The sequence below is a fragment of the Lontra canadensis genome, unplaced genomic scaffold (genome assembly GCF_010015895.1).
Source record: "Lontra canadensis isolate GAN:19392208 unplaced genomic scaffold, GSC_riverotter_1.0 scaffold34, whole genome shotgun sequence".
Classification (NCBI taxonomy): Eukaryota; Metazoa; Chordata; class Mammalia; order Carnivora; family Mustelidae; genus Lontra; species Lontra canadensis.
This window is the reverse complement of record NW_022631028.1, coordinates 9,563,117-9,588,884: the sequence shown is the minus strand read 5'-3', so window position 1 is coordinate 9,588,884 and position 25,768 is coordinate 9,563,117. Positions and strand designations below refer to the sequence as shown.

Here is a 25,768-nt window from a genome sequence, read left to right as displayed (position 1 = left end):
TGCCAGAGAGACAGCGAGAGAGGGAACACAAGCAGGGGGAGTGGGGAGGGTGAAGCAGGCTGCCCTGCTGAGCAGAGAGCCCTATGCGGGGCTTGATCCCAGGACCCTGGGAACATAACCTGAGCCAAAGGCAGAGGTTTAATGACTGAGCCACACAAGCGCCTCTGTATTTTTGAGAGAGGGAAAGAGCGCGTGCCGGTAGGGGCAGAGGGAGAGAATCTCAAGCAGGCTCCCCATTGAGCACAGAGCCCGATGTGGGGCAGGGTTTAATCCTACAACATGAGACCACAAGCGGAAATTAAGAGTTGGCTGCTTAACAGACTGAGCCATTCAGGTTCTCCCCCGTTCCCCCTGTGACATTAGGAAATATGAGAAGTCTCAAGAATTCTAGGTAAACCAGAGTGCACCGTCTATTGGATATTAAGGTAGATGTGTTTTATGAGTTAGTGGCACAAAAATCTCACATGCTTGGTATTTCTCACAGAATTTGTCTGCATTTGTGACTGCTCTATTTGTGACAGTCACACCATGTGGTTAAAAACTGAGTAATCATGTAAGGTTAGTGGTATCTCTTTCTGCTAGTGGAGCAGCTGGGAGAAACAAGTGATTGCTGCACTAAGAAATTTGAGAACATCTCTTCTACTTTCCAATGACGTATTTAAGAAACGTCACCATTTTCTCAAATACTGTTTTCTCACAAGTTTAAAGTTTCTCTCATTCTGCCTTTGGGTGAGACAGTATCCATGAAGTTTTGCTGATGGCTCATATTTTACTCATTTTTTTCACAGTCTGTTTTTCCCCCCTTAAATGAAAAATAGCTCTGTTTTCTCTGATGATAAAAGCTGTATAAATTCATTACGAAAATATAACAAAGAAAGATAAACATTCATAATTCCAAGAACCCAGGTATCTTCTCTTAATTGAGAAATTTAACCCTTTATGGGGAGGTTTAGTCTTTCAAATTTTTTCCCTCCAACCATTTACATTTGCTTGGAACCTTCTGTATTTCATACCGATAATGAGAAGAAGATTTTTTTTTCTTTTCTGAAACAAATTCTTTTTAACGTATCTCCTACCCTCTCCCCTCCCCTTTTTCCTTTCCCTTCTGAAATTACTGCCAGCCACCAGGGCGCCTTTGGAAAACCGCCCTGGCTGCTCAAAGTCAGGCCTTCACAACAAGCTTGAGGGCGGTAGTGGCTGCCAGGAGCAACAGTCCTAGAGTCTCCGGGCGCTGGCCCAGCAAGCTCCTGGGACTGCTGCTGCCAGCAGCCACAGGACGCTGGCTTGCTGGCCCTGTCCTTCCCTCAGCTGCACCAGGAGACCTACTGGCCAGATGTGCACACAGGTCTTCATTTTCTATGTGGAGATTCTCTGCCCTTGCTGTGCCAAAACTCAACATAAGCCTGATTTAAATCCTGCATGACTTTTTCTTGGCAATACCTCTCTTCAAATGGCTCTCCTAACAGGGGCCATAACAGTGCTTTAGAAAAGAGAGAGAATCACTTCCGTTCTGCTGTAGCTGAACATGTCCCAGCCTCTTATCTTTCTGCCTTTGGTTGATTGATGCCATAGATGGGTTGCTCTGCTCCAGGCTAACTTTGCTTTGTAGTTTGTTCTGGTTCCTCTTGAGGGTCCAGTTGGAACAGGGCGACTGTGTGTGACTGTGGATAGGACGAGCCTGGTGGGGCTTGTGCTGCCGTGGACATTCGTGTTTTTTGGGGTACAGGCTACATAACTACATGTGGAAGTCCTAAGTCTGGAAGCCAGAGGGAAGAGGAAGGAGAGAGAAAGGATAGCTGCATTCTTACTATCTAATTCCCATTCCCCTGAGAGCAGGAGCCTTGTCTTTGTGTTTATTTCTGGATCTCTAGCACCCCAAGCAGGCCCTCATACAGTATTTGCTGATTGAATGATTTAATACTGAAGGCCAGGAACAGTGCTAGGGATACAGTGAGGAAAAAGATTGACTAGACTCCTGTCCTTGTGAATCTTCTAGTGGGGCGATAGAGAGTAACCATGTAAGCAATAAATAAGAGAATTTCAGATAGGGACAAGTGAAGGAAAGGAAAGAGTGATGTGAGAGCCCGGGAGGCCAGGGGAGGGCAGGGGATAGGGTGACCACTTTGGCAAGGATGCCCAGAAAAGGCCCCTTGGAGAAGGTGGCATTTGCATGGAGTCTCGAATGATGAAAAGTGTACTGTAAATGCTAAGACTCAGAGTTCTAGAAATGGAAGATGTGCTATGTAGATTTGAGCTGGGGTATTTGAGCCAGAAGGAGAAGGTAGGTGAGGGTGAAGTGCAGGACAGGGGCTGGATTATGCAGAGCTGTGAGCTGTGGGGAAAGTCCATTTTTTCCCTCAGTGCATTTAGTATTTTGAAATGCCCATGGTTCTTTTAGTCCATTTATCCTTTGAAATGTAGAGATGCCCACAGAAACTCCCAGATTATACCCCGCTTGTGACCTTATATCTTGTCTAGGTGAAATAATGGAGCGGCACATTTTAATCTCTTTTTTCTTTTTATTGCTGTGGGCAAGTAAGGAAATGGCAGGGGAGGGAGGATAGGTAGTCTCAGTCGGAAAGCAGCCAGGGAGTAACAGGGAACAGTAGTGGGACAGGCAGACAGAAAGAAAGGAAGCTAACTTTATTGAATGTATCAAGCCCTGTACTTGATGCCTTACTCAAATTATTTCATTTAATCCTCATCATAGCTTGTAGACAGAAGGATGCTCCTTTCCACCCCATTCCCTAAGATGTCTGTGTGCCAGTCCCCGGAGCATGGGAACATGTCACATTATGTGGTGGAAGGGACTTTGCACATGTGATTAACTTAAGGATCTTGTGATGGGCAGATGATTGAGCACGATCCAGGTGGGTCCTGTCTAATCATGGGGTCTTTGAAGAAGGAAGTAAGAGAGTCCAAGTGGGAAAAGAGATGGCTATGTGGTGATGGAAGCCGAGGGAGGAAGGGCATTGTCATGGAGGCCACCAGCCAAGGAATAAGAAAGCCACCCTCCAGGATGGAAGAGACAAAGCAAGTGATTCTCCTCTAGAACCTTGAGCAGGAACCAGCCCTGCCCTTCCCTTGTTTGAGCCTGGGGACACTGATTCTGGACCTCGGAGCTCCGGAACTAGAAGAGGATATGTTTGTGTTGTGACCACTAAGTTTGTAGTAACTTGTTACAGCAAGAGGAGAGTAGTACCCAGCCCCTCAATGGAGGTATGACCAGACACGTTCACAGAAAGGAAGCTGAGGTCCAGGGAAGTTGCACAGTTAGACTAGAGCAGTCTTTGTCTGACTGCACAGTCTCAGTTTCTCTGCTGCATCACGTTGCTTTCAGAAATGTGTGTGTGTGTGTGTGTTCTGTACACGTGGGTACGTGCAGGGAGCTCCTTGGGGTAAGGAGGAAAGGGACTGGGTGACTCATGCGTACTGGGGAGGAGGACTTGGGGTTCGTGGGCAGGAAACGACTCTCAGAGTAATCTAGCTGAGGTGATTCCTATGTGTACAGTAGAACTGCGCTTCTTCCCCCAGGGCCTACGTCAGTACCCTTTCCAGCTCTGTGTCTGGGGGAGCTAATGGCAGGCGGGTGAGCAAGTAGGGAAGAGAGGAAGAGTCCAGATTATCCTGCTTGGAGAAGAGATGTTTCTGGTGGATTAAAATGGAGCTATGAAAGCATTTTCCCATGGAAACATTGGCACGGGGTTGTTATACTGTTTGTATCTAGAGTACTCTATTTAAAGTTTATTGTGAATTGAATAAACTTGCGGGTTACCATGAGCATGTAACTACTATTTTTATAATAGTATTTCTATAGGAAAATACGGTCTTAATTTCCCAAAAGCGATTGTAAAGGAACTTTTGGAATGTAAAATTTTATTTGGGAACCACCAGTAATCAGGTTTTTGCCTAGAATGTTTGTAGTTAGAAGTATTAACATGTTCTGGTTGTGACTTTATAAAGTTCTGTGGACCCTTTTGCAGTATTAGTATGTGCTTTGATTAAATGTTGATACTACTCGAGCTAAGTGGATTGTGGTAGGAACGAGTGAGGTTTTTTTTTTTATTTAGGCACAAATTTTGATTGTGTGTATCCTAGTGTCTCCTTGGCTCCTTCAGTTTAGTTCATTTCTTGGCAGGTAATTTACCTTACAGCTCTCAACTCTGCGCCTGGTTATCAGGCACTAACCTCTCTTCCATTTACAAATCTTGTTTTCAGTTTGACTTTACCACTTTGTCAAGTTATTTCTCTTGATTTCTTTTAGCTAATACAGTTGAAGGTTCTTCCAAATTCCATACTTCTCACTTAGGGTAACTGGAATGGGGAGGTTGAACAAAGAAAAAAAGGTGTAGCTTTAGGAATATTTTGCATTGTGTGAGGTTTTTTGGCTTCATCATTCCAACCAAAAGAAAAAAAAAAACTCCATGGTATCCCAGAGAGTTTTCCTACTCTACCTGTTTTCTGTAAGATTTGGCCTAGGACTCGTGCTACGTATCAATGTGTATATATCCAGGTAAAGATTTTTACAGTAAAGCTGAATATTACTTAGGATTAGATTTTTAAATTTGAAAATAGAAAGTCATATACATTTAAATTGTCCTTAAAAATTCTTAAATCTGCTTATAAAGTAGAATGCACACAGTTTTATATATAAGTTTAATTTGGTAATCCTTATTGAGACCAGCTGACTTAGACCTTAGGAAGAAACAAAAGGGAAGTCTTTTTGTGTAGATGTTCAAACCATTGATATTCAAACCGTTTTGCCTATTAAAAGAAGATAATTTTCAGAGTGCCTGGGTGGCTCAGATGGATAAGTGACTGCCTTTGGCTCAGGTTATGATCTCCAGGTCTTGGGCTTGAACCCTGTGTTGGGCTCCCTTCATATCGGGGAGATAGCTTCTCTCTCTGCCTCTCCCTGCTGCTCGTGCTCTGTCTCTGTCTCTCTCAAATGAATAAATAAATTTTTTAAAAAGATTTATTTATTCGTCAGTGAGAGAGAGTGCATGAGCACAAGCAGGGTGAACGGCAGGCAGAGGCAGAGGGAGAAGCAGACTCCCCACTGAGCCGGGAGCTTAATGTGGAACTCGATCTCAGGACCCCGGGATCATGACCTAAGCTGAAGGCAGACAGACACTTAACCGACTGAGCCACTCAGGTATCCCTGAATAAATAAAGTCTTAAAAGAAAGAAAAAAAAAAAGACAATTTGCAGTGATACAGACTTTTATTTAACACTTCAGGAAGCAAACTGTCTCCATTCAGAGAATTACAAAATGGGGCCAAAGGCGGAAAGCTTTTATAGGATAAAGAATAAAGAACAAAGAAGAGAAAGATAGGAAGTATCTGATTGGCCACACGGTCCACCGAGTTTGGGGTGAGAATAAACAAGGAAGGAAGTATAGCGCCCAAGGTTGGCTTGGCCTCTGGAGATTGGCTGACGAGGTGTAGTGCATTTCTGGTCAAGCAGAGTTTTACAGGCATGTAAAAGTTATCTAAATTTTTTTTTGCTGATGTGGCAGGACCACCTCCATCTTACTGGCTAGAAATTTATTTAAGCTGTTAATAACTTTCAAATTTCTATGAGTAAATGGGGAAGAGATGAATTAAATGTTCCTACTTGCTTACACAGGTTTATTGGTGTTTTTTTTTTAATGGTAGACTTTTTAGCTCTAATATATATTGATCACTTTGTTGTAAGGATTAAATGAGATAATTTATGTGAAAGTGTCCAGCGGGGCCTGGCAAGCAATGGGTATTTAACAAATATTTTCTGGATTTGAATTGAAATGTCACAGGTAGTACGATTAGATGGTTCCTTTGTTTTGGCCTTTTGTGCAAAATTAGATTTTTCAATGATGGCATGGGAGATAGCAATTATTCTTTCTTTTCTGTTTGTTCTTAGGATGAATTGAGTGATGTTATTGATATTAAGGATCCAGATTTCACTCCTGCAGCTGAACGAAGGCAGAAACGCCTGGCTGCTGAGCTGGCCAAATTTGATCCTGATCATTATCTGTGAGTACTGTTTTTTGAGGATTAAGGGTTTGACTTGACATTGACTTGAAAATTTTTGAATGTCTTTTTGAGTATCCTAGGCATGTGGTTTTGGGATTCTAGAAATTAGTGATGGCTCAGAACCTTAACTGACATTTGAATTAACCTACAAACTTACGCTTCTGTGATCTTTGTGAGGTGTGCTTCTCAGGAGGCCATTCTGGCAATGGAGAACCCTTAATGTACTTCTGTATGTGTTTTCTCGCGAGGCTGCAAAGTAGAACACTGCATTCATGAGAGTGTTTTTAGTTCTTTTCAGTAGACTTTTTGTTGCAATTAACGGTATATGTAAATGAAAAGATGTTTCAGTTTCTTTAAGAATTTGAATCTACATGTCCTGCATTTCTCGGCTGATCCGGGGTATTCCCAACTTGATCTGCGAGCACCTGTAATTGAAGATCTGAGTCTAATTAACAAATAATTATTCATTGTGGTAAGGTATAAATAAAATCTAATTTTAAGTTTGCTGTATTTCCCATCTGCTTTAATTATGTCTTTCACCACAGTGTGTCTCTGTCAGGCTTGTATTTGCCTAATAAGCTTATCTAGTTAATGGATAGGTAAATAATCACCTGAGACATTGTGATGTCTCTCCCTGGCCACGAATAGTAGCACTTCTTCCAAGTAAGGGATTGTCACAGAGGATAGCTTCTGTGGATGCTAGACTCTCTTAGGATGTGAGTCGTATGTTCATACAGGCCTCAATTCTTATTCTTCCCGAAGTCTAGGCCAACAATTTCTAAACTGTTATATGTGCAGCTATAAGCATCATATTCCCTTATTTTGTATAGTGCTTTCAGCTTATCAGGTGCTCTCAAGTGATTATTTAAATCCGTTTTTGCAACAGTTGGGGAAAGAAGGTTAAGGGACTTGCCCAAGGTCATACCACTACTAAGTGGCTAGGTCTGGACTTGAAAAGAATCTTTCCATTTGTCATTTTTTATTTCCCTTTCATATACACTATTTCAGTTTAACTGCTGTTGCTCTTGTGATTAACATTCTATCTCCTGTGACACTGTGGGAGACTAATTGGAATGGCAGAAGTATATCTTGTGATGTGCAAATGCATTGAGTGATGTGTAGTGATAAATGGTCGAACTATTCAACGTCCTGGGGGGAACTGGGTAAGAGCAGGGTATGTTATATTTTGGAGGACATCTGAGAGATTCAGCTCCATTTACATTGCCATTTCTAATTACCTTTATCTCTCCAGTTGTGGTTTTAAAGGTCCACTGAAGAGTAATTTAAAGAAACCTATTTAAAATCATGCTGAATATTTAAAGTGGGAAATTTCATTGTCAGCAAATTTCTCGGGCCAGCATGAAAACAGAATGAGCTTTACAAGACTAAAATTTCAAGTGGGAGGGAGCTTAATTAGAAGAACTGCCTATCTCTTCTCTTCTCAAACTGGAAGAACAACTGTATAGCCTGAGAGAATTAGGAAATTGGAATTTATACTTAGCAGTGTGATATTATATGCAGTCCTTATTTTTCTCCATCTTCTGTGTTTCTTTATCCAGAAACTCATTTTCTTTCATAATATGCATGAACTGTTGTCCCATTTCTCAAGGAGTGGTTTAAATTTAGTCATGGGAAGGTCGGAGAGTGGAAGCTGTGAGGTAAAGGTTCTTTGTGACTTTTCCAATAGCAGTAAGACTTTGGCTAATTGTCATTTTTGTGTTATTTCTTACTCATTATTTTTATTAGCTGACTGACTCACCCAAATGTGTTAATAATAAATGAAGTGCAAGTAAAATTCTTTAAAATTTTCAATTAAAATTTTTTTGGCTCAGTGCTTTTTAAATTGTTCTTATTGGTTAATACAGTGGAAGAAAAGGTTTACTTCAGTTTTTATCTACCTTGTAGGCAATGCATCGCGTGTATTATAGTACACATTTAGGTATGTAAATGTAATGTACAAGATTAATGCATAATATATATTATGTTAGTGTGTACTATATGACACTTCCAAGTTGTTTGACATATCCTTACTGGTCATGATGTCTTTTCATGGTGTCAGGTTTTTTGGAAGCTTGGGAAAACCAATTTTAAATCTGTCCCGAGGCAGAACACAGTGAGGTTAATTCATTATATAGAAAATTCATACATTTCAAAGGGATATATAAATGACTTAGGATAACTATTATTTTTTAAATCTTTTGTTGTAAATTCTAGATGCCATCATGTGATGTTTTTCCCCACTGTGTGACACACATCGTTTTTAGATTTATCTATTTTCCTCATTTGTAACTCCTTTTGGATATTATTTTTATGCTACAGTTTGTCAAAGGCTTCTTGAATTATTTAATAGGCTTTCCTGTTTTGCTTATCATAGCCAAGTTTTCATATTTCTCTTGCTGAGAGTGTTTTGTTTTTTGTTTTTTCCTTCCCCAGGCAAATTGTTTTTTAATTGTTGGCCTCTCTTCTGCTTTAACCAATTCCTAAAATCTGCATGTTTCCTTCTTTGGGAGAAAAATAAAAGAATTTAGTCAGCACTTTAAATACTGTGAGATAAGAAAAGGTACAAAAATGATCGTAGCATTTGGGGTGCCATTTTAAATTGTAACTTTTCAGTGCTGTGCATTTATTAAAGAGTTTGGTATACTGATTAGGCTTTTGGATTGATTGAGGAATCTCAAGACTGTAAGTAGTAGTGATGAGGCTGGGAAGAGGGCCACCTGCTCCCAACATGGCTCTTTATTCAAAATGGCAAGCTTAGGAACAAGCATGAGAGTAAAATTTCACCTGTTCATTCTGTCACATGTGCCCTTACTTGTTCAAGTACGTGTTTGGATGAACTGTGTGCTGGGTAGGTTACAGACCCTGAGGATTAGCATGAGTATAAAAAGGTCCCTGCGCTCATGGGTCTTCCATTCTAGTAGGGAAGCAGATAATATTTCGAATGTGGTAAGTGCTCTGAAGAAAAGCCACATTATTAAGGGTTTGGAGAGCGACTCCTCTAGTGCAACCTGTCTAAAATCAAACCCATCATTTTTACCTGGAAAGTCTTCCTGAATTTTCTCTTTGGTGGAGTGTACCATTTTTCATGCCAGTCACCCAGGGTAGAAACCTGTGATTTTTCTTTAACTGCTCTCTCACCCCACACTCCTAATCTATCCTGAAGTGGTACTATTTATCTCTTTACTGTTTCCTTCACTGAGTATCTCTCTGGTCCTCGTATGTATCTCCCTTAGTGCAGCAGTCGTGTTTGGCATCTCCACCTCTAGACTTCCACAGATCCATCAGCCATAAACCCGGCAGTATTATGTCTTGAATACTGAAAATGAACATCTGCTTAAAACCTTACTGGGTTCTCCATCGCTTAGGCGTAAACTTCTACCTCCTTAGCACAGCATAGAAAGTTCTTTGTGATCTGGACCGTGCCTGCCTCTGGAGCTTCTCTTTTGCCTCTCTGCCCATGTTTTACACTACAGCAGTAATGAATTTTAGTATTGCTCCACTTGTACCCCACAACTTCTTGCACACTTGTTATTCATGATACTCCCCTGATAGCTTTTTCTCTTCTGCCCTACCTTGCTGAAATAACTTCTACTTATCTTTTAAGACTGAGTTCCATTGTCATCCGTTGGTGCCTCTCTCCCTGAGAGAGGAAGCCCTCCTCCGTGCTCCCAAGTTATAGCGCATCTTGATTGTATGGCATTCTGTGTTTGTCTCCATTCCTATTACATTCTGGAGCCCTGAATGGCCAGGAGCATCTTACTGATCTTTATCTCCCTGATGCTACTTGTGCACTGGGCACTCAGTAAATGCTCGTTGAATGAACAACACTTAAAAATTTGGAAATAAATTTATTTTGTAAAGTAGAACATTAGGTCAACCTCAGACCTCAGACCTTGTTCACGAAACTAACCATGGACAGTATAAGAAATAAACCATCACATTTTGAACTATTGGGACTCTATTTAGACACTTTGAAATTTTTGGAGGGAGGGCATGGAGGTGATAGAGATCTTTTACAAAGTCATGTTTTGTTTAGTTCTCTTCCCCATCACTTGTCTCTTGGGGGAAATGCAGCATCTTTTCAGATGGGATCTTCTACTCTTGACTTAAATGTCATCAGCACTCTGGTGTCTGGGTTACTTTTTTCTTATTCTGCAAGTTCTTGCTGGGCAATTCTGTCTTCTACCTTGGTCTCTGTCACCGTCTAAATGCTTGTGACTCCCACGTGTCTCTCCTGAGCATCAGATTTGTATAGCTAGCTGCCTACTGCACCGGTCTCTGTATGTTATACAAGGACATTTCAAACTCATGTTCCAAGCAGAGGTCATAATGTCTCCATACAGCTCTGTTGGTGTCCTGTGTACCTGTCTCATCAGAAGGCACTGTCATCCACTGAATTGTCCAGGCTGGAATGCCAGGCATAAACCTTGACTCCTGGCTCCCTTTACTGCTTCTGGACCTAGGTCACATCCACCCACTTTGCTCCATGTCCATGGCTGCTACCCTCTTCTAGGCCTCCATGATTTCTGTGCATTGAGGCTTGTTCCTTTTGACCACTTTCCCAACTGCAGTGAGAATGATATTCCAAGACACACCGATGTCAGACCCATATGTAAAAGCGTTTAAGTGTTCAGTTGTTTTGAGCGATAAAAATCCAATAGAATTTTTTGACGTGGCTTACAATGTTGTTGTCACTACAGCGTAATATTTTCAGCTGTTCTCGGCTTTTTTTTTTTCCCCTCCCTTAAATGTGCCTTCTTGTTTCCTAGCCTTTGCTAACTATTCTTTTCAGCTCAGGATACACCTTCCCACCCTTCTTAGTCTGGGTAACTGTTAATTATGATCAGCTATTGGCTTAGATAGTCTCTTCTCCAGGGATCTTCCCTGTCATCCCAATTTCACTTTGCTGTAGGTGCTTGTACTATTAGGTCATAGCAATTATATAGCACTTACATTGTGATTGTTGGACTCTCCCATGATGCTGTAAGTTCCATAAGGACCGTGACTGCCTGTGTCTTGTCAGCCGTGTAATCTCACTGCCCCAAATGGAGTTGGAACAGGGTAAAGAGGGTGAAGAGTCAGTGCTTTTTTTTTTTACTTAGCATTTTAGCCATTTACTCCTATTACTTATGTTTTTGAAATATCTCTCATGCATGTGACAAAACTGATACTGAGAATTACTGTTTCAAGATCATTGCTATTCAGTTTTGTCCAATATGGGCTTTTATTTCCTCAAGCATAAAAATGGAATGTTTATATTGGTTAATAATGTAGATTCTGGAGTTAGACTTAATTCGGTCCAGATCCTGGCCATATTTCTTTCTGGTTCTTTGACTTTGGCCATGATGTACAAATTTTCTGATCCTGAGTTCCCATTCGTATAAAATGTGAGTATTAACAGTTCCCCCTGCCCCTGGGGGCAGTGTGAGGATTCAAGAAAGTAATGGGTGGAACCATTCAGTACAGTGCTTGGCACATACGGAGAATTCTGTAAGTTATCTATGATACTTCTTTTTAGAAAGATTTCACTGTCTCAGTTGAAAGAAAAAATATTTCAGATCATAAAGCTTTCAGCTAGACAATCAATTTATGAAATCAACTCTTTCCTTGAGTTTCTTTTTTTTTTTTTTTTTTTTAAAGATTTTATTTATTTACTTGACAGAGATCACAAGTAGGCAGAGAGGCAGGCAGAGAGAGAGGGGGAAGCAGGCTCCCTGCTGAGCAGAGAGCCTGATGCGGGGGCTTGATCCCAGGACCCTGGAATCATGGCCCAAGTCGAAGGCAGAGGCTTTAACCCACTGAGCCACCCAGGCGCCCCTTGAGTTTCTAATTAACTGAAATATAAATGAATTTTTCACCCAGAGTTATACCTTTTGTCACTCTCTTCCTACAAATACATTTTTCAACTTTGAATGCAGGGTTGTAATTTCTGAATGAATGTCCTCCAGGGGTATATTTTGAATGTAGCAGTTATTTTTCATGTTAAAAGTGAGAAAGTAGGGGCATCTGGGTGGCTTAGTTGGTTGAACATCTGCCTTCGACTCAGGTTGTGATCCTGGTGTCCTGGGATGGAGCCCTGTGCTGGGCTCCCTGCTCGGAGGGAGTCTGCTTCTCCCTCTGCCCCTCCCCCCAACTTGTGCTCTCTGTCTTGCTCAGTCTCTCTCTCAATTAAGTAAATAAAATGTTAAAAAAAAAAAACCTGAGAAAGTAAAGTGCAGGAAAATTAATTTTCTGTTTTTTACAAAGGTTGCTTTTTTCTTTTTCAGTAGTTTTAAGCAAAGGAACTATTAGGATTAGCAGAGTTATGAAAGAGAAATTGCCTCTGGGTAGAAAGTGTGAAGGCACATGCTAAAAAAATGTGTATGTGTGTTTATGTGTAGCCTTTTATGTGGGTATCCTGTATTTCCTGTTGATATGTTTATTTTTCTTTGCTTGGTGGAGTTAAAAGTGTTTTCCTTTATTGTAACCTTACCAAAATACATGGTACTTACAAAACTAGCCCAGGTTCCATGCTTCAGTCCATTGTGTGTTCGGATTTACTTCTTCACCCCATGCCACGGCTGTGCAGGAGATGGGCTTCCAGGGGAGGTCTGGTCTTCTGTGTACCTTGTTTCTGAAGAGAGCAGAAATGTCGGCTATCCCTTTAGTCAGATGCTTAGTTTTCGCTTTATGGTGATGAGTGTGACCACAAAGAAAATAAATACAGTGCTTGTTTGCTTGATATGTACTTTGAATTAATAATTTGTATTTCTAGTACAAATGTGATGAGTTTAGATAAAATCTTAAAAAATGAAAACCAGCCCAGTTCTGTGTAACACGCTAGTTCATTGTTTTCTTTCCAGAGCTGACTTTTTTGAAGACGAGGCTGTTGAACAGGTTTTGAAGTATAATCCTTGGTGGACTGATATATATTCAGAAATGATGGCCTCTTTGGGAAAGAGTCAGGAGCAAGAAAATCATGCTGCATTAGGTAAGAAACTCAAAATTAGACTCATTTGTTGACCATCTTCCCTGTTATTAAGCACATGATGCTAATTGCCTCATAGAGGGAAGCTACTGTTTGGGTTTGCTAATTTTGGAAATGTAGTTTTTACCCTGGATCGGAAAATGCCACTCAGTGATTAGACTTGTCTTGGAACAGTCTTTTGACATATGTTTTACTTTTGAATGATTGGGGTCCTTTTTAAAATTTTTTATTTTTTAAGTAAATTTAGGCACATGAACACACAGGACATTTGTAGTAGTTAAATAATCTGCTTGAAAGATCTGAACATTTAGGGGCACCTGGTGGCTCAGTCGGTTGAGCATCTGACTCTTCATGTAGGCTTGAGTCATGATCTCATGGGTTGTGGGGTAGAGCCCCCCTCACCTGGCTCCACATCCAGCAGGGAGTCTGCTTGGGGATTCTCTTCCTCTGCCCCTCCCCCCACTTGCATGCTTGCGTGTGCATGCACACACACACTCTCAAATAAATAAATAAATCTTAAAAAGAAAAGAAGGATCGGAACATTCCTCTCCAGTAGGGACATTTGAGTATTAGTAGTAGTGGAAAAGATCTAGTTTTCATTCCTTTTGTTGAATGCATTTGATCTATCCTCCCCAATTTTTTCAGAATATTAATTATGTATGTTAGAATTTTAAGTTTCCAGTAAATCAAGAATAGAAGGCCCATGTGTTCTCTCATACTGATTTCACTTTTCTTTCTGTATTAAAAATGAAATTTCAATGTTTAAATGAAAGGAATACATATACATGATTTGGAATATAGAATCTCCTCACTCCAGATTCCTCTTCCTGAAAGTAATCCCTGTTAGTAATTTTGGGGTGTTTTCAGTGCATATACCCACATCTGAATATTTGCTCTAAGAAATTCATACACATAGACTTCTATGCACTCTGTTCTTCTCTTGCTTTCTCCAGTTCGTAGTCTATATTCTCTTCCGTATGGGTACTTAGGGCTCTACCTGAGCTTTAGTGCCTACCTAGCATACTTTTGTGTCTACAGGTGCACATATGGCCCTTGACTACTGATGGACCTTTGGGTTATTTGCAGTTTTCTGCAGTGGCCTTCTTCGGCCACTCAGGCTGAAGTGGCTACAGGAATGTTGCAGAGCTGTATTTTGATTCTCGGTGTAGTAATGCAGTGGTCTGTCATGTGCTCTGTTTCCATTGTTTAGCATAGCGCCTGTTATACAACAAGTACTCAGTAAATATTTAGAGAATAAATAAATGCTGCTGTCGATATTTTTGTAGTTCACTTTTGCTAAGAGTTTAGGTGATTTCTACCAGGTTGAAAAATTGCTACTTTAATCTTTTATAATTGACTCTACTGCAGAAGAGAAACTCATTTGCAAATAATGACTCTTGTTACATTGTTTTCAACAAATCCTTGGTTTTATCTTTGAGTTTAAGAATCTTTCAGAGACTTCCTACGTTATATTGACAAATTTTCAGGTAGAGTCTTGCTAACACAATGTAGATAGGTAAGCATCTGTGCCATGTAGATCTCTTCGGAAACCTTGCTCACTCTGAAATCCTCAAGGTTATCTAGTGGTCTCAGTCAGTTTCCCCGATTTCAGTGCAGTATTTTAATGAGGTGGTGTGGGTGGATATTGGTGGTTGTGCAGTTAAGTTTTCTGCCCACAAGGGTGAGCTAGTTGCCCTAAAAATCAAGAAAAGGCATTCTGTTTGATTTAAATTCTAACTCGCTTTACTTTCATCAACTGTAGCTTGTCCTTGGTCCTGTTTTCTATGAGAGCCAACCTTTGAGTTAGGTTAGTTCTCTGTGTATAATTTTCTCAGAAGATTAAGCCAGGTCATCACTTTAAAACCACTACCCCTCCCATTCCTTCATCTTCATCCAACCCAGGGCGTGTACCCCAACTAGTGTTTAAGGAGCATTCAGAATCTTTCTATGAAGCTAGTAATGGGGATCCATTTTTTAAAAATCACCTTTAAAAATAGCAAGGACCTGTGATGTAAAGTAGAAGAACTTGAGTTCTGTGTCGTTGTACAGAAGGTACCTTTTCCACATCTGCTAAGTAGAGGGTTAAGGATGGGATAGAAGCTAAAGATGGCTCTTGGGCATTAATGCCTTGCTGCACCGCAGGCTAGTTTGTGATCTTGCATCTTTCCTGGGTTGCTGCCTACCTCATAAAGTTGGCTTGATGATCGAGTGAGATGATGTAAAGTCCCTAGCATGTTGTGAATGTTAGAGAATATTATTGTAGAGTAGAAACAACAGCAGGAGAGCCAGGAATCGAATGGCTTCTCTGTGAAATTATAATTGTTGTACGTTTATAAAACTTAGAGGGGAACTTTTTTGTTAATGAGATTTTTCTTCCTTCCTTCCTTCCTTTTTTTTTTTTTCTTCCCTTGTTCAAGTATTTGAGACATTTAGAATTGGGAAAACGAGTTGAAGTGTGGTGAACCAGATTATAATATGGGTGAAAGGGAATCAGCCAAGAAATAAACCTTGAAGTCCTCAGCCTACTCAGCGAGTGTGCTACTGCTGGATTTCCCCCTCTACTTCCTCTTTGTTCTGTGCCTCCCAGGTCTCCTTCCTTTCTGTGTCATGGCAGTGGGGTATTTTCTCTTTTATGCTCCCTCACCAGCCGTTGCCAGGCGGATAGAACAGTGCAGGTGAGGGCTTACCTTTGATTCCTCCCCGTCATAAAATAGTAAGCTAGATTGTTTTGAATTCCAGATAAGGCTTAGATGCTGAACTTTGCTGCCTGCGGTTGTGATTCCTGTCATTTTCATTGTAGCTGTGAGTTCCAACATGGAGACTTTTATTAACGTCTTCAGTAATGATCCCAGTCTTCCTCCCACAAAGGCTTGTGAATGGAAGTGTTAAAACGCTGTGCTCCCCCTGGGCTCTGGTTTCATGAGGACAGACTTACCGCATTTCCCATGTTGTCTTTCAGCGGTTAATCCCAGACCAAGAATCTTGGCACATGGTTGCTTGGTATGATACCACATAACATTTTTAGTCAATGAACTTCCTAGCAGGGACATCTGATTTGGCACCAGTGAGGCATTCACTGTTTGTAGAGCTAACTGTCAGTGTCAGCTTTGAAAGTTGTAGCACTGCAGGGCTACCCACTTAAGTGAAAGGTTTGAATGCAGCACATTTTCTTCTGGTTCCCTTGATCTCTTTCCAGAAAGTATACAATATAGTCGGCAGATTAGCATTCCTCTGAGAGGAGCCAGATCAAGGATTATTTAATTGTTGACCTGCGGAAGACAGAGATATTTGGGAGGGGGATTAAGAGAGAAGGAACGATTTAAAAGTAACAAAACTAGAAAATGTTCTGTAGGTGAAGTAAGAAGGTCACTTCCTGCTTTGATGGGAGCCCCTTTGCAGTCGTCAACGCCTTGATTGGGGTTTTTAATGTTGGGATGTGGTCCTGGGCCATTTGTATCATGCTAGGGCACCAGTTTCTTCCCCAAATGAATTGAGCTTTCAGCTGCTTTGTTTGACTGTAGAGTATTTATAGAAGTATAATTAACCAAAATGTTGTGAACTATATAGCAGAGCTGCATTGTAGTGTAGCGAAGTCATACAAATGCTTGACAAATGTTACTCATGGTGGCAATCATCCAAGTATTGTTGGCGCTGCATCTGGACTTCTTCCCACTGCTGCTGCTTGGTTAGACCTGATTGTGGGCAAACTGCCCCAAGTTCCCCTTTGGCTGATAGGATTTACAACTCCAATAAAAAAGGCCTTGGGGAGCTCAGACTTTTGGTTCCTCTAGTGATTTCCCTTTTTGTTGATACTGTTATTTATCATCTCTGGTTTCTTTGCCTGAGCTTCAGAATTTAAATATATCTTTGTATTTATCAGTGAACATTTTTGGCCAAAATGGGACTTGAAAACATCCAGAAAAAGGTGGTGTGTTTTAAGGAAGGCTGGGGGCACCTAGCTCCAAGACTTTGGAAGAAGACATTCCAGTAAGCTTTTCTTACCTATACCTCCCGACAGTGACCTGTAATATGGGGAAGCCCTTAGTTGTGGGGGATGGAACATCAGAACCTGCAATTCCCAGGTCAGCCTTTACAAATTATTCAGCCTACATACAGGTATGATTACTTAAGAATGAAGGAGTAAACATTTAGATGAGTTAATGTGTTATTAAGTGGTTCTGGGCATGCTTACCTTATGATTTAGAATTACCTGGAAGCCTAAGATAAAGGCTTTTCTCAAGTGAGATAATATCATCATGAACACCTGGCACTTTCTTATTAGCTAAAGTAATGAGCATCTCAGAAACTATATCTAGGGGAATACTGCCTCAAACATTACGAAATACTAGGGGACTTAAAATATGTTGTTAGGTATACTTTCTTTGGCAGTGAGTATTTTCCTTCTTAGATTTTCCTTACAGAAGATTGCTTTAATTGAACTGAGAGCTTCTATTTAAATTAAAGGATCTTTATATGAACCCTTTAATGAGACAGGTAATACCTAAGGCTTCATTGCATTCATACCTTCCTGCATTAAGTTTAAAAGTAGCCACGTTTCTGGGGCACTAGGGTGGCTCAGTCAGTTAAGGGTCCAGCTCTTGTTTTCGGCTTAGGTCATGATCTCAAGGTCCTGAGATCAAGCCTGGCATCAGCCTCTGTGCTGGGTGTAAAGTTTGCTTGAGATTCTCTCTCTCCCCAACCCTCTGCCCCTCTGCCCTTCCTCCCACCCCCAGAAAGCTATATACGCATTTCCTTATGGCCTGCAAATTAAAAAAATTCATTTCCGTAGTTATTTCTCATTTATGTAAGCAATGCTTCTGCAAATTTATTTCCTTTTTCTTCTCATACTTTTTAATCATAGGATTTCTAACATCATGGAAAAAATGATTACATAAATATATTTAAGACCTGTTTTTTTTCACTAAGTAAATTTTAATGAGTAAAGGAGTATTGCTTCTAGTAATTTCCAATAACTGTATTTAAGATTCTTTCCCCCAGAGGATGGACTGTAAAACAAGGAAGGCTTTAAACAGAAAGAAGCCGTGTTAAAGTGAAGCCTCCTGAGAGAGGACTGAAGTGGGTTGGGGAGCTCTGTGAGAAGGGGCCAGCATGTGTCAGTAATCATATTCTCTCTCTTCTGGCTTTTACCCAGTTGTGAGGAGCAGAAGGGCAGTTTTTGTTGAGCAGAGAAAGAAAAGGATAGGGTAGCTAGCTATCAAGAGTTTGATCTGGGAATATTAAAAAAGCAATATAGGGGTTCCTGACTGGCTCCATTGGTAGAATGTGTGACTCTTGATCCTGGGGTCATGAGTTTGAGCCTCATGTTGGGCATGGAGCCTACTTAAAATAAAAAAAATTAAAAAAAAAGCAATTTAATAATTTTGGTCTCCTAAGAGCATCGCAGACAGCCAGGTATCTTTTATTAGTCCTCCTCTGCTAAGAGTCTTCTTGAGTTGGAGCTGGGCATAGGAGAGCTCAGCTAGTGACTGCCCTAGTGACTACCTTTTTTTTACTTCTTTGCCACTGGGGGTACTCATGGGACTAAGTCCTGGATGATGGGAAATGAGTGGAAGTGCTGTGTGCACTGGATCAGGTCTTTAGAAGGGAGGCCCTTGCCATCTTATTCTGCTTTCCCATTGCTTAGAAAATGGTACAGACCTGGAGCAGCTTTCTCAGATGCATAGATGGAAGTCGAATGATGGAGATGCCAATGCTTCACCAGTCCTGGATCATTTGCTCAGAGTAGTAGCATGGGAGAGAAACTTCTCTCTTACATAAGCCACTATATTTCAGGATCTTTCGGATTGCAGTTTAGCCTGTCCTTACCTAAATAGAATGGGCAATTCTAAACCCTGGAGAAAGAACCTTTTAAAGTTATTTTGGGACTAGGTTGATAGGAAGCACTGGAACTGGAAACCGGACGCTCCTCTGTATCCAGCTTAAAAACTTTTGAAGTGAATTTGAAGGTGATTGTCTGATAGGGCATGGAAGAAAAATTAAGGATTACATTGTGAAGTAAGAGATCGGTAACATTTTTATTTAGAGGTAACTGAAAGTATGTATAAATGGTTGAATTTCTGTAGAAATCTAAGACAAGTAGTAGGCCATGTTTTACTTCCACTAACTATCTAGTTGTATGTAGTTAGCTATTAGTTTTTCTGTAAATCTTGCTTTAAGACAAGCTGTATTTGGGCGCCTGCGTGGCTCAGTTGGTTGGGTGACTGCCTTTGGCTCAGGTCATGATCCTGGAGTCCCAGGATCGAGTCCCGCATCGGGCTCCCTGCTTGGCAGGGAGTCTGCTTTTCCCTCTGACCCTCCCCCTTCTCATGCTCTCTCTCTCTGTCTCTCTTTCTCTCTCTCTCTCATTCTTTCTCTCTCAAATGAATAAATGAAATTAAAAAAAAAAAAAAAAAGAAAGGCCAGCTATATTTTACTTCGTATGTATGGTACCCAGTAGCACTCATGTTATAATGCTTGTTGGCTTGCATGTATCGTAGACATCAAAGGAAACTTAGAAGGAACTTCAGTCTTACACTTGCTTACCTTACCAATGTAGACACAAAGTTTTCCTTTTTTTTTTTTTTTTAAATCATTAACGTTTGTTAAGTGCTCTAATTTGTTTGGTAGCCAAACAGTGGTTAAGATGGTATGTGAAAAGAAATAGATTTTCTCTGTCCTCTCAGTAATTTACTGCAAATGGGGAAAAAAAATGTTTACAAGTCACAAAAGCTGAAAATGCTTGGAAGTAATTTTTAGCAAGAAAAGCAGCACATCTATTTCACAAAGTTGGTGGTTTAGTACAGTGGGGGAAGATGGATTATTGACCAGACTGTGTTGGCACAATTAACTATTCATCTGGAATTAACCGAAATCTTAAAACATGAAAAAGTAGCTTCCAGATGGATTAAAGACTTACGTTTTAAAAAGGAAACCGTAAATCTTAAATGAGAGGGACATCTGTGTGGCTCAGTCAGTTAAGCACCTGCCTTCAGCTCAGGTCATGGTCTCAGGCTCCTGGGATGGAGCCCATATCAGACTGCTTGCTTAACAGGGGGTCTGCTTCTCCCTCTCCCTCTGCCTGTCCCCCTCCTGCTCTTGTGCACATGCGTATTCTCGCTCTCTCAAATAAATAAATAAAATCTTTAAAAAAAGGAAAAAAAAAAGAAAAGCTAAGAGGCTTCATGTACAATTCAGGAGTTGGGGAAACCTTATTGAAGTCTGTAAATTCAGAATCTATTTTTCTTTAAAAAGATGCATTTATTTGGGTACATAATAAATCAGAAATTCATTGGCAAAAGATCCCACAGACAAAGTCAGTGGAGATGTAGTAGATTTGGAGGTATGACAAGGGTTCATATCTATAACTGTGAGTTCTTCAAAATTTGACAAGACAAGCCACCCCATAGGAAAAAAATGGGCAAAACACAATTAAATGGTTCATTCACAGGTTGCCAACAAACCTGTAAAGTAATGTCCAAATTTAGCATTTGGAAAAATACCAACTGCAGTAAGAGTGATCGATCACTGTATTGGGTTTTTCTTCCTTTATAACAGATTACCACAAATTAGAAACTGTTCTAATTTGACTCAGTTTCCATGGCTTCAGACTTGGGCTTGCTTAGCTGGGTCTTTGCTCAGGATCTTATAAGGCTGTGGATAAATTTGGGCTATCTTCTCTTTTCTTTTTTAATATGTTTTGGTAGCTGAGTTCTTTTCTGGAGCTCAGGGTCTTTTTCCAGGCTCACGTGATAGCTGGCAGAATTCGAATCCTGTGGCTGTAGAACTGAGGTCCCCATGTCCTTGCTGACTGTCAGCTGGGGGCCAATCTCCAGTCACCCCCCTCCCCTTCTCCTCCCGCCACAGTTTGCTGCCACACAACTGTGTTAAAACATGGTGAGTTTTGGTCAAAACCAGCGGTGAGTCTCTGGCTCCAGTCTACTCTTAATGGGACATAATCATGATAGTCACCATGCCATCACCATTGCCATATTCTTTTGGATAGAGTAAGTCACAGGTTCTGCCCACATTGAAATGATGTGACTCAGTGGGTCTCATCTTAGAATTCTTCCTAGCATAGTCACTTCCTGTCTGTTAAACTGGAAACGAGGAGGAGAGGCTCTAACTTATTACTGCCCATCTTATTGCTGGGTGTGAGGGATGTGTGTAGGAAAGAGAGCTTGTGTCCATGACCATTAAAAAGAAGGAGAGTTGTAGCCTTTTAATGAAGTATATTTTTAGGACTTTTTTTTTAGATTTTTATTTATTTATTTGACCGAGATCACAGTAGGCAGAGCAGCAGGCAGAGAGAGAGGAGGAAGCAGGCTCCCCGCTGACCAGAGAGCCTGATGCGGGGCTCGATCCCAGGACCCTGGGATCATAACCTGAGCCGAAGGCAGGGGCTTTAACCCACTGAGCCACCAAGGTGCCCCAAAGTATTTTTTTTTTAAACAGGTGCATTTTTTAACCCAGTAAATCTACTTTTAGGAATCTATTTTATAGAATTCTTCAGTATCCAAGGGCATGTGGTTAGAGACACTTATGCAGCGTTATTAACATGGCAGAAAACTGGAAGCATAGTGGATGCCCATCAGTAGGGGGAGTGGTTGGATAGAACATACTATACCATGGAATATTCTACTCCTTTACAAAAATTAGCTAAGTACCAAATGACATGGAGAGATTTGCCAGAGATACTGAGTGAGGTAGGTTAGGTGGAGAAAAGTGATCTAATTCTTTGGTGGAGGTGGAGGGGGGAGGTGTAAAAATTCCCTTGTATATGTTTGTGTGTCTGTATGCATTATATGATAATAGAGGAAAAATATGAAATGATATATACTAGATATTTAATGTAGAGAGGGCTGTCAGTGAAGATGGAGAAAGGGTGACAGGCCAAAGAAGAAAAGATCCACTATTGAAAAGAGCTATCCTCTTCCATCAAGTGAAATATGTGTGCTATAATGCTTTGTTTTTGTGTATAAAGAATATCAATATACTTTGCCCTTAACATTGACTATTATATGAGAATAGTCCTATTTCTTTGTATAGACCTTTCACAATGGATAATGAATATTTACAGAGTGCTTTACTTAGCTATTATGTTTTCTGTTCTTAAATTATCTTATCATTATTTTAAAGTCAGTAGCTCCAGCATTTAGATGTCTTGAATACAGGACAGTGTAGCAAAAAGGAGGCATCCTGGAAATAAGGAAGAGATATGGGTTAGACATTTCTCCTTTATTTAGCTCTACTAGGGTTTGAGCAGATGCACAGCCCTTAGTAAAACTGTGAAGTCTAGTTTAAGAGTTCTTTCTATATTCAGAGTTAAATAACTCCTATTTCAGTTTCTATAATCGAAGTTCTAATTTTGACAAATCCTCCTCACTGGGGGTTTTACAAAACTGAATGGAACATTTAGTTTTTAAATGCATTTTTTCCCTAGTGTCTTTTTCTGAAGAGGAGAAATACCAGCTGCGAAAATTTGTCAATAAATCTTACCTCCTGGACAAGAGGGCTCATCACCAGGTGTACTACAGTTTGATTGACATCCTTCTGGCGTATTGCTATGAAACTCGTGTCACTGAGGGAGAGAAGAATGTAAGTGCTCGTATGTCTCTGCATTGTAGCGTAAGTGACCGGACTAAATGAACTGTAAGGCATCCCTCCTCCTGTTGAGAGTAAGAGCTGTTGTGATTAGTTATTCAGGGGCTGCTCCTGGCAGAGCTGCACGTGCGTGTTGGTGGTGAATTCCAACATGAACGCATAATGCCTGCTTGGTCTTTTTTCTTCTCTCTGGGCATCAGTGTCTACCAAGTAGTGGATCGAGGCAATAAAGCTGAGGGTAGAGAAAGGTTATCCTGAGCTCTCATCTCTTTAGGAGATGACTTGGCCAGAGAAGAGAGCTGTTTCCGCATGACACTTGACATTGACAAGAGGTAAACTTTATCATTCCTGTTTATATCCTTTGTCCAAGCTGTCCATTAGCAGACACAAGGTATAGCTTTTTACAAAAAAAAGGGAATCTGAGCGTTTACCTGCAGGTGTCCCTCAATTTATACAGTTGTTATGCTTCTGAAAATATTAAATGTAAATCACATTTTTAAAAAACTTGAATCATATCTTTTTTTGCTATTGAAAGAAATCTTGTAATAGTAAAACCTTTTATAAAGTACATTATTTCTTAAATGATCATTTTTAAGTAATATAAAATTTATTGTATCTCTTCTTAACTCACATTTGATTTTGTAAATGAAGAGCTAAGCTTCTTTCTTACCTATATCAGTGATCGTATATTTAAAAAAGACTGCACAGCCAAAAAAAAGTCTTTCCAGTTAATGTGCCCCTGCAGCTGTTTATAATTATACTTGCTCAAGGGTTATTTTCCAGCTGAGCATATGCTTTCCTTTTTTACAAATTGCACAGATAATTCATATCAGTATAAAAGGAGAAATATACATATGAAGAAAATAATTAAAATTTCCTGTAATCTCAGCCAATCAGAAATAGCTAGTGTTAAGAGGAGCTACATCTCTTCCAGTCTTTCATTGTGTACTTGTGTGTATATGTATTTAAATTGGGTCATGATGCATATTATTTAATCTGCTTTTCTCAACATCATAGCGTTAGCATAATTATTAGAATTATAATTTGATATATGCCAAATTTTCTCTTGTTATGATTCTGAAAATTTCAAAGGTGACTCTTGAGATTTGCATTTGACTCCAAAATGAATATTAATGAGTGTATCAGGGGTATAATATTGCTGGAAATGAGTTTTGTTTCCACTCATCTTTTAAGGATACTGTAATTGGGGAAAATATTTTCTTTGACAAAGAAAGTACTTCACATTATTGCTTAAGAAGATGAGTGAGAGCATTTAGTTATGCTCAGGGAAATTGACCATTTTTGATTCTTCACATATTTGACATCATGAAGTCTTGGAACTTTAAGACCTCTAGAATGTGCTTATTCTCTCACAAGCATTTTCTGAAAGGCCAAATTCTTGAGCAGCTTTTTAAGTGTCACAGTCAGCACTTCAACATTATCTTTGAGTCCTTTGGCAGATTAGAATGTTTGGGAGGCAAGTAACTTAGTTGAGAAGGACAGAAATTGAGGAAGCATCGCTTTGCTTTAATTTTTAGTTTCAAAGCCCCTGCTTATTTGCTTTTATGTTCTGGTGCTCTTATCAGTGGGGGAGCTTTATTTTGTGAAATCCCAAGGAAAGTAGGCAGAAACTTGCCTTTGATAGCTTCTGCAAAGCAATTATTTTTTCCTCAGTCATGGATGCTTCTTAGTTCTCATGTATGTCAATGCTACTGAGATACTAGTTGAATAAATGGGTATATTTGCTTTATTTTGGAATGACTTTACCTCTGAAATGACAGTATTCTTTTCTCCAAAACAAATAAAGGTTGAATCTGCATGGAATATTAGAAAACTGAGCCCCACATTGTGCTGGTTTGAGGTATGATTTTCAGTCACAATTTTTTAGATTTTGTTTTAAAAGTTATTTTTCTGTTGCCATTCATTTTGGGTAATTCAAGGAATTCCTTGACTTTTTGAAAGTGGAAACTTTCTTATGCAAGTTTTTTTTCCCATCTTTTTAATAACATTCTCATTGCATTTGTAACTCTAATGCTAATCATAGTATACGAATGAAGCTAGATAAGATGTTGCGGAATTTGGGAGAAGGAGAGCACAAGGAGGAAGAACCATACATGGTATGTTGGGGGAACAGTTAGGGTGGAGTTAGAGCGTATTTGTAAGTTGGCATATATTGGGGCTCAGAGCTCAAAATTAGGCAGCAAACCTAAGTCATAATTCTAGCTGCCATTTCCTGACCATCAAGGACCGTGTTAAGCGTTTTATATATATTATCTCCCCTGTTGCTTTTGATAAGTCTGTGAGGTAAATATTATTGCTGTTTCACAGATGAGGAAACTCAGATCATGTAGTTTAACTTATCGTAGGCCCTGCAGTTAGTATGGTCAGAGCTGATAACCCTTTTAGTATAGTAGTCATTGTTTTTATATCTGTTTCCTAAAAAATAGTTGTGTAAGTCTTATCAAAGGATGCTATTTTAAAATTTACTAGCTCTGAACGAATTGTTCAACATCAAAACCATAATTAAAAGTAGAAACTTGAAGAATGTGTCATATTAGGGGCACCTGGCTAGCTCATTCAGTGGAGCACGTGACTCCTCATCTTTCAGTCATCTGTTCAAGCCCCACATTGGGTAGAGATTACTAAGAAAGAAAGAGAAAGAAAGAAAGAAAAACTAGCATAAAAAAAAGTGTCAGTTTAAATAGCTGATAATTACGTCAATTAAATCAACTAGGTTTTGGTTTTGTTTTGGTTTTTTTTCCGGTTTAAATCCTTGATAACAATAGATTGTTAAGTTTTAAATCAAAGTTGTTTCATGGCAACACTTTGTTCAAATGATGGATAAGATGTGAAAAGGAATTGAGACATTCACCTTTGTCAGAGAATTTTGCTCCTCCAAAGAATGATCCATGAACCAGCAGCTTGACCAGCATCCTCGGCTGGGAACTGGTTAGAAAGACAGAATCTCAGTCCAGACCCACTGTGAAGCAGAAACTGTAGCAAGGTCTCCAGGGATTCGTACGCATCTTAAAGATGGAGGAGGACTGCTCTCTAGACTTCACTTGGGTTCTCCTTATTGCCATCATCAGCATCGAATGGAGAAACCGGTTTTTGTGATGATTGCGTTGGTTACTTAGGTTGAAAACAAAGTAGTTGGTGACTAAGTAATTTTGTAGTTGAAGTTATG

General features: G+C 39.9%; 1 protein-coding gene across 2 annotated transcripts in view; it reads left to right on the top strand.

The window, feature by feature from the left end:
* The window catches only part of SHQ1 (SHQ1, H/ACA ribonucleoprotein assembly factor), a 99,345-nt gene that overhangs the window by 12,474 nt on the left and 61,103 nt on the right, over positions 1-25,768 (top strand). For both annotated transcript variants that reach the window (XM_032867407.1, XM_032867406.1), the window contains 4 exons: positions 5,902-6,014; positions 12,857-12,984; positions 22,421-22,575; positions 24,389-24,442. In XM_032867407.1, coding sequence (XP_032723298.1) covers positions 5,902-6,014; positions 12,857-12,984; positions 22,421-22,575; positions 24,389-24,442 — 450 coding nt within the window. The remainder of the gene's footprint in view (positions 1-5,901; positions 6,015-12,856; positions 12,985-22,420; positions 22,576-24,388; positions 24,443-25,768) is intronic.